Source organism: Zootermopsis nevadensis, unplaced genomic scaffold, assembly GCF_977971745.1.
Source record: "Zootermopsis nevadensis isolate Lab colony 2312 unplaced genomic scaffold, Znev_1.0 Znev_ptg000007l, whole genome shotgun sequence".
Taxonomy (NCBI): domain Eukaryota; kingdom Metazoa; phylum Arthropoda; class Insecta; order Blattodea; family Termopsidae; genus Zootermopsis; species Zootermopsis nevadensis.
In genome coordinates, this window is record NW_028259139.1 from 15,257,117 (window position 1) to 15,266,130 (window position 9,014).

The window sequence follows — 9,014 nt, forward strand, 5'->3', positions numbered from 1 at the left end:
TTTGTAAACATCTTTTGTTTTTATTTGCTCTCTACTTAAATTCTAGTTACATACAGAAATTTGTATCATAGTTGGCTAAATAAAGAAATCAGTACTGAGATACACTTAAGCAAAGAAACTGTATTAATTATGTAGGATTTGAGGTTTTCAGAGTGGTGAGTATGAAGAATGCTGTCTTCTGGGTTGTTGGGCCGTGTAGTCTGATAGATTTCCACCGAAGGTTTTGAGGTACATGCTGCCTTCATCATCTGGTCGATCAATATACACCACTAGACACGCCCACGCGCTCCTATTGGTCGCCAACGAGTCCTGATTTGCTCTGATTGGCTCGGATCAGGCTACTCCGGTTACTCTCCGGTCCCTATAAACCGGTTCCTTTCCGCTCGATTGGCACATTCATCGTCCTGATGACGGAGGCCGCAAGGACCTCTGAAACGTCGGTGGAAATCTACCAAACTACACGGCGCAATAACCCAGAAGACAGCCATCTCCTGTATTAATCATTTTTTCCTAGAGCTTATAATATGTCGAAATGTAGAAGTTTCGCCGATTGCAAGAGACGCAGAGCAATTTATGGAAATTTTCAAAAAGAATTTAGTTCCATGATTCACCCGAAGCGGATTTGGCGATAACCGTTCACGACTACAGGTTTACTCGAAATGTATGATAAGGAGTTATTAGAAAATGTTATTGATGCCAGTCTTAACGGTGAGTGAACTTCTATGTCAGTATTCAGGTCCATTTTAGAGGATTCTGGAACATTAACTACGCCGTCAGAAGAATCAGTTACGTTATGTGAAGTGAAAAAATCCAGATTAAAATAATCGAAGAGCTGAACGGTTGGAGATCTTTGTTTGCGGAAATTGCGGTTGTAGACAGACAGTTTCATGGTTCCATAAAAGAATAAATAGCCATAATTCTGGTGATTCTCATTATGAAGAGAAGGTACAATGTATTTTAATGCTAATATGTAGGGTGGTTTCCGAATTAGCAGTTCTTTTTCGTGGTGAATCTTCTCGAGGAAGAAATGGTTCCTGCCATCGATTAGTTGGCGCATGCGCAGGTATATCGGCCTCGGCTCTTCGCTCCACTGATTAGGTTGAGCATGAGATGAAGGCAGGCAATCGAACCACGTGTAAGGCATCCTGTAAGAAACATAAACACAGATTAAACGATTGTGCCGTGTTAGTTGCAGGGAATTGAACTGGGTGCAAAATTCCAGCGATCTTCGTCTACGTCACACGAAAACGTCAAGGTGGACGAAGGCGCGATGTGCTCTGCTACTTTCCCTCAGACTCCCCTATCCAGATTTCTGTATTCCACCGAAATTTCTTTGTCTGTTTGTATATTTTGCGACAATCAAGCTCAGGCCATGCATGAGTCAGCGGTCCGTGGTCTAACCTTTGCTCAAAGAATTTTCATAAGACAAATGTTGTGATTGTATGTAACCCCACTCTGATATCGGGAGGCTCCCACCTAGCAGAAACTGCACTCCCGAGGACAGTGGGTTATCGTACTGTGTCAAGCACAGAGAATCACCGTACGCTATTCAAGATTACAGAACCTCATAACCTGATAAAGCGTTGCAAAATACCCGAAGAACGTCCAGCGGACGTCGGGCATAAAAGTGCTAGAACAACGATTTTCACTCCAACACATTCTTAATATGCCAAATGTTCCAAAGTCCTTTCAGGGAATCAGATTTACAAAATGAAGTACCCATTAAAGTCTTTCGAATTTATCGTCCAGTGGGGGGCTCTTAAACTGAGGGGGTGTGGCTGGGCAGCGACCCATTTTGACAACCGTTTACCTCACACTGTTTTCGACACGGACACATGCCGTTTTTTTTTAAACACCAAGTACAATAGACAGACAGACATAAAGGAACGCGATACCAATGGCTTATCCTTTTGAAGTGCTATGCTTAATGTCTGTCAGCAATCGGCTGGGATTCGAACAAAGGAACAAAAGTCATAAAACAGTGGACAGTCGTTCATGGAGGTTTCGCTTTTACGGGGTCTCACGAGAAACTCAGCGAGGAAAACCTCGATCGAGGTAACCATCTCCGGGTTGAGATATCATATTTCTTCTTGCAAACGCAAATTCACTCTCGACAACGAGCAAGGGGATCTAAAAGAAACAGGAAAATTGCTCAACTCAGGGAAGTGAACAGCCGATGGCGCTCAGCTGGGATAAACGTAGGTTAGTGCAATGTGCGTTTACGTAATTTACGAATTACTTCTAACTACACAAGTCGCTGTAACTGACTGCATCAGTTTCGGGTTGAGCAATAATTTATAGCACGGCGAGAAAGAAGCATTTTTACTGTAAAACTTTTAAGATTTCTCTTGAGCTTTCCTTCCGCTTTGAACACAGAAGATTGTACCAAGCATCCAAAAATATCGTAAGAATAATTTAGACCTTTTTAGGGGCTCCAGGTTTGTAGCGGATCATTTTACAAGCGACTCTGGGTAACTTAAAAGTTCTGACTTCGCCATTGGACGTGACCCTGTAACGAGGCCTTCTCAAAAGTGTTTTGCAAAACCATTCCAAACTGAAAGCGTACGAATACAATCGCACAGCCACAGTGCGTTGGACCTATTTTGTGAGCGCTGTCAGTCAGCCACGCGTGAAGGACACATCACCACTGCAGTCTCTGGAGATCGACAAACTAACTCAACTCCCTGGTAGGAGAAACCGCAGGTCCAACGCCGACAACACCAAAGTCCGAAACCGGCCAAGATCCTGGGCCAAACTTCGTCCATTTGTCATCCTCACAGCCCACCTCCCTTCGATCCATCTTGATATTATCCTCCCATCTCCTTCCTGGTCTACCCAGTGGGCCTCTTGCAGAAGGATTCCCTTCCAAAATTCCGTATGCACCCCTTGACCCCTACCCCCTGCGTGGCTGGAGTCCGACAGTGTTGTTAATTCGCAGTAGAAACTTAAGATGGCGAGGTCTTTATTGATTAAGGGATTTCCCTATAGCGGGGCCCCAGGTTAATGTGCACTTCCTTACCCATAATGAAACTCGATGTGGAATTCCGTTCCATTGACGGTCACCGCCTCTTCATGTGGGGTCATCCTGACATGTTTCAGCACCAAGCTAGGGCAAAGGTCAATAACATTTACCCCAGAGATGGAATAATCGCTTTTAAATTTCTCAGTTCTTTCCTTGACGTTGTCCATGAATGTCGTGCACAGTCGAAGCAGTTTGCAGACTTTGTTTTCCGAGTTGGATTAAGCATGGCTACCCCCAAGAGGGTTGGCGAATTGTGGGCCAATCGCAGGAACCTGAAGAACCCGTCCAGCACACTGCCGGCGTAGAAGCACTCTGGAAGTCCAGAGCCGGAGTAAGGGCTGTTAATGTGTCTCCATGTGAAGGCTCTGACCACGCGGTACTGCAAACAAACAGAGCAATTGTCAGACCGACCACATCGGCTGTTATCTTAACTAACGATGACTCTGGTTTCCTTCAGTTCACACGTATGAAATTCTGATACCTTTATTCAAGTTATGAGAAGCTGTTTACAAAATCTGCTGTTGGTATGTCTTTTTTTAAATCATAGACAAATAAACAGTGGATGTTGCTTTGGGTGGTTTTACTGTTCAGACTATATGTAGCCGACTCTTCTTTATAACGAAATTAATGAGAACGGAGACCGGTGGAGGGCCTTGGTTAATTCGTTGATGAACCTTCGGGTTACATAAGCCATCTGATTAGTTAGAACTGGGTTGCACTTTTAAGCAGACGATGTGGAAACAAGGAGGAAGCATATGAGAAATATCACTTCCGTTTCATCAGTGATTTGGTTTCGCTGTTTCTAACTAGTTAACTAATCAACTAGATGGCTTACCGAACCCGAAGGTTCATCACCGAATTAACCAAAGCCCTCCACCGGACCAACAAAATCCAGTCTCCTTCAACTCCTATCTCCCATGGATCCCGCCTGACATTATCCTCCCATCTACGTCTAGGTCTCCCCAGAGGTCTCTTCCCCTCAGGCTTCCCAAACAATACCCGGTGCACACCTCTTGTCCCATTCATGCGCGCTACATGCCCCGCCCATCTCATTCTTCTCGACTTAATCACCCTGACAATAAAGATGGAGGAGTACATATTTTTAAGTTCGTCATTATGCAGTTTTCTCCACGCCCCATCGTCTTCCCTCTTAGGCCCAAATATCTTCCTAAATACCCGATTTTCAAACACCTGCAATTTGTGTTCCTCCCTCTGAGTGAGAGACTATGTTTCACACGCATACAGGACAGTGGGCGGAATTATTGTTTCGTATGTTTTAATCTTCAGGTTCTTAGAAATCAGACGGGAAGACAAAATATTTTGAACTGAGAAGTAGCAATTTCGTCGTGAATATAAATTTGATTCGTCATTGTTTTTTCATTGTTCCGAAAGACGCTTATATAGTAACAGTATCAGAACTGCAACCTGATTGTCGACCAGTTTCTAGGGCACTGACAATTTACTCTGGTCGATTAAGCTCTCGACGTCGCGTTCATTGCTGTCGTAAACCACGTGCACTCTTAGCTTCGTGTTGTTCATGTGACGAGCAGTCCTCGGCCTTGAGCAGTTTTCAGGAAAGCGTCTGAATCTGCCCCGTCTCAGTCCGCGTCAAACAACAGGAGTTACGCGCTTCTTTCTGACGTGAAAACGTCTTTAAAATCGATTCCGGGTGTGGGGAGGCAATCGCTCCCAAATGAGCGACCGTTTCTGTCGAAGTAAATTCAAACTTCAATAACTCGGCTAAAATTAGACATAGCGCCGCCAGCTGAGTCTCGTTTTAAAGAGAAAGGACGAACGTATGTGCCAGTACCGCTCCGACATTCGTTGCGGCCGGACGTCGCGAACTGCGCACGCGCAAAATGAACCCACGATTTTCGACTTTCCGGATTCGACACGTGTCCATAAACGGGATCATATCTCAGAGACTAATTATCCGATCCGAGTGAACCAAGTGTTGTTTTGAAGAAGTGTGTATATAGTACAACTCGTTCTGGCCTCCAAGTGTGTATCTCAAAAACTCAAAAAGATACGAGGCTGTGAATTTGAACAAGTTTGAAAATTTCCCGATTTTCTTAAAATGTCGCGATATATGAGGTCAAAGTAAAACCAGTATTACAAAAATCGGGCACGAATGCGTAGAGCACAAAATTCGAAAGAGTGTGACACCGAAAACGCCGGGCCCGGACCCAAAACCAACGCGCAGTACTGCCGCGAATGTAGGCAACGTAAGCGCGCTCGGACGACTCAGGTGGCATCTGACGAGCCTGGGTCAAGTATGGATGTGTACCAATTAAGAAATAATCATTTATAAAAATTATTATATTCACAATATCCCTAAGTTAAACTATTAATTATTAATTAATATTTTCGTTAAGAAAAAATAATATAAAAGAACATTTATGAATTTTTTCTTCATATGTAATAAAAAGGTATAGTTCGATTCGCTCGTATTGATGGGCGATTTCAAGACAAGTGACAAAAATTTAGAACTCTTACGTGTATACCTTCAGAAATTCTTTAAACTTGAACTAGTGAATGATTTGGACAAACCAACCACGCAAGGGAAAACTTGTGTAGATTTGACATTTGCAAGAGGTATTCAAATAATTTCAGAGCCATATGTATCCTACTTCTCATACCACTACCCTGTATTCAATAAATGTAAGTTGCAAATGAATTAAACGATTCAAAACAAAAATTTTGTTTAATTTCAATATACTATACACGATTGACGTTTTCACGAAAATAACTGCGGCAGTGTCCGACACTGCCTATCAATTTTTTTTTGAAGCAGAAATGTTAAACCGTCGTCAACACTAAAAAAGGTTTTTTCGTGACTCAGTGCGCTTCAATTTCCTGCGAGTTGTTACAAAGATTCGGTCCTTCCCCGCTTTCTTACCTCTTCCTTCATAAGCATCAGCGCAATGTAATGTTGATCCATTAGCAGTTGATGTTCAGTTGGTCGACCTTTTCCTACACGGGGCAAGTGATTCACCATAGCTGATCTGAAAGGATGAGTGTTTACCAGAAGTTCTTCCAATGTTCGACCTTCTTCAAAACGAGACACGGCGTCCACCATAGATCGATCAATCTTGGGCCCCAATGTCGAGAACCCCCGATTGAGAAGTAAAGTGGCGACTTCGCAGAATCGTCTGCACACTGGCCTCACTCGTCTAGCCAAGAAATCGTAAGAGCAGTTTTCGAAAATGCGAGCCAGCGCCTCTGGCGGCAAGTCCGTGATGTGCAGTCCAGAGGTTTCCTGTTCCTGTCGACTGCAGGCTCCAACTTTATCCAGCCTTTCGTTCCGACGTTTAAGTTTTGACTTGATACAGTGAATAAACTTGTTCATCCCGACGAAGGTTTTATGACCAAAATATTCCTGGTGGATAAAATATTTTATCTGAGTAAAATATTTACGGTCTACGATTAATCGCTTGTTCACGTTTCTCGCCACACAAGACGTCAACAGGAAGTTACTAAGAGGCAGTCAACAATGAGACAGAGAGCCAACAATGAGAAGCAGTAATTATAGTACAACAATGCACTGACGTCATATCTCGCAGTTTACACATCCAACAATCAGTTTGATCACCGAGTTATGTATTGTCGTAAGGGTACAACGATCCTGAACCGACTGCATCAGTTATTTAACATCGTGTAATAAGAGAACATTATCTCGTTCGGTAGAATTGAAAGGCTTTGACTTAAATCGTTCCTTCGTTGACTTTTTCAAGGCGGCTACGAACTGCGAGGAAGACCCACTAAGAAACCCGTCAGTTAGAGTAGGCGAGAGGCTTAAATCGGCCACATCAAAAAGCATTACCGCATTTAAAATCCAGCGGTCTATGCGTCAGCACCCACTTCAAAACACAAAAATGCAGAAAATGATTAAAGTTTCATTCGAACGATGTCTTGGAATCTGGAGCGGGTTTTTCCTGTCTGAGTCCTAACTTGAGCTGCAAATCGTGTTGCATGCGAAGATGCAAATGTAGGGCTTTCATTTGTATTTTGACATTAAGGCTTTGAGCTGTGTAGGACGGGATGCCTACTGCTCCAGGTGCCGCTTCCTGCCGCGGGGTTCGTGGAATGAAGTCACTCTTCTGCAGACCGCTTACTGTCGTATCCTTTTCATTGAAGACGATGTCCTGGCTGGTATATCTTCTTCCCACTGCTTCTCATAAGGGGACCATCCTGTAGTATCTCGACTCTTCTCGCATCTCTGTATGTACTCCACATCATTCATTCCCAGTTGTTAAAGTGTTTCTGTCTTTTGTGTATTTTGTTCGTTCCTCCGTGGCCTCCTATAGGTGATTCATGTACCTTTTCCAAAATGTTCAGTTTTTCCTTGCCGCTAAAATTATTATCCGCTGCCTTTACGCCTTAGTCATATTTTTCCTCAGTTACTACCTTAACGCATTAATTATCCTCGGTTCCTGCGTACATTCGATTTCGCTCGTCGCCATTGGAGTTTTCGCTGCCTTTCTTATACACTCGAATTCTTATAGTTTTAATTTCAGTCTCACCATTCTCGAACTCAGGTCGATCACCCGAAAAATCCACGTTAATTGCTTGCGATCGGTCTCGGTGGGAAATTTCCTTCCGCAAATGGACGGTCTAAACAGTTTACATGCACAAACGGTTGCCATAAGTTTCCTTTCGATGGTGGAATAGTTCTTTTCGGGAGTTGTCAGCATTCGGCCCTCGTACGCGATAGGCAGATCTTGACTTAATACGCTTCAAACCCCTTTGGAGCTGGCGTCGCATGTGACGATAAATTCTTTTTCAAAGTCCGGATATTGGAGCAACGGTTCGATGCACAAAATGTTTTTCAGCGTTCGAAAGAAAGGCGTTGTCTCGCTCATGTCCCAAAACGTACGGTAAGGGAAAGGCACCAAATTTCGCCCACTTTTCTTATTAAACCCCTGCACCAATTGTCAAAAACTAATCAAGGAGAAACAAATTACGTAATTACTAATGGTAACTATTCCTCTATCAAACGCATATCCAGAGTTTTTAAATCCATCAGGTTTTGTTAACTTAATTTCATTTCTTATAAATAATGTAATTTCACCAGGTATGTGAAAGGTGGTCCAAATTTCGCCCACCTGTTATAAGATGTACAGGTAAGTAATTCAGAGTTTACAGGAGCGAAGAAAGTAAAAATATAAAACAGTAATTTATATTTTTGTCAAAATTGTTGAATTATTCCGCTGCATTAACTTTCGCACTGAAATGTATTAGAAGATAATTCGAAGAATGTAAAATGCTCTTTGACAGAAATAAGATAGTTTAAAGGAGAATAAATCGTCTAAGATAACTTAAGTCATGCATATATTGCGAACAAAGTACTATTATAATCCAGTAACATTCAACAGAAGTAACTTACAAATTGAAATGAAAGAGGAGATTACTTAAGTTAATTCGAGAATATTCAGAAATTTTAATAGATACGTTTATAAAAATGGAATTAAACCTGAGACGTTAACCATTGATTCAGGCAACGCAGATAAATTTGGTATGGGCACTGCTGTTACCTGCACAACTTCCATGACACCAATAGAAACACTTGGTGCAACACATCCATTTCCCGCCTTTCTTGTCCTCTGAAAAGTTCTTGTTGCAATGCGGACATTGGGCAGCGTCATCCGTGGAAATGCAGAGCACTTCTTCTTCTTCTTCTTCTTCTTCTTCTTCTTCTTCTTCTCCGTTCCCACCACTTGAACTTGCTTTCTGCCCTTAGATTGATTTCCCAGTTGTGGTAGTCTGTCTTCTACAAGTTTTCCTATCAAATATCTGGGACTGTTTTTCGATTTAATAAAAGTTTTCTTTTGCGTGGTTATCAGGTCACCAAGCAAGCAGAACCTCTGCGGGAATTCGTGTTTCCCGAAGTGTTGGGCCTTTGAAAATCGGGAAGTGGAGTGATGTCAGATGGCATGACAAAAGATGATGAGTGTTCTTCTTGACTCCAAGGTTAGAAACAACATCCGTAGTC

The 9,014-nt window shown here is 42.7% G+C and overlaps 1 protein-coding gene across 1 annotated transcript; it reads right to left on the minus strand.

Moving 5' to 3' along the window:
* On the minus strand, window positions 1-7,653 carry LOC147874639 (uncharacterized). The gene is made up of 3 exons (XM_087344449.1): window positions 5,922-7,653; window positions 3,020-3,401; window positions 1-1,145 (listed from the first exon to the last, which is right to left on the minus strand). Exons 1-2 carry the CDS (start codon window positions 6,369-6,371, stop codon window positions 3,129-3,131), a joined length of 723 nt encoding a protein of 240 aa, XP_087200575.1. The 5' UTR covers window positions 6,372-7,653; the 3' UTR covers window positions 1-1,145; window positions 3,020-3,128.
* Window positions 7,654-9,014: the final 1,361 nt, after the last annotated feature.

Coding starts and splice junctions, on each gene's coding strand:
- LOC147874639 (XM_087344449.1), bottom strand. CDS start 6,371: ATGAACAAGTTTATTCACTGTATCAAGTCAAAACTTAAACGTCGGAAC. Junction 3,402..5,921: donor TGATGCTTATGAAGGAAGAG/GTAAGAAAGCGG, acceptor GTTTGTTTGCAG/TACCGCGTGGTCAGAGCCTT.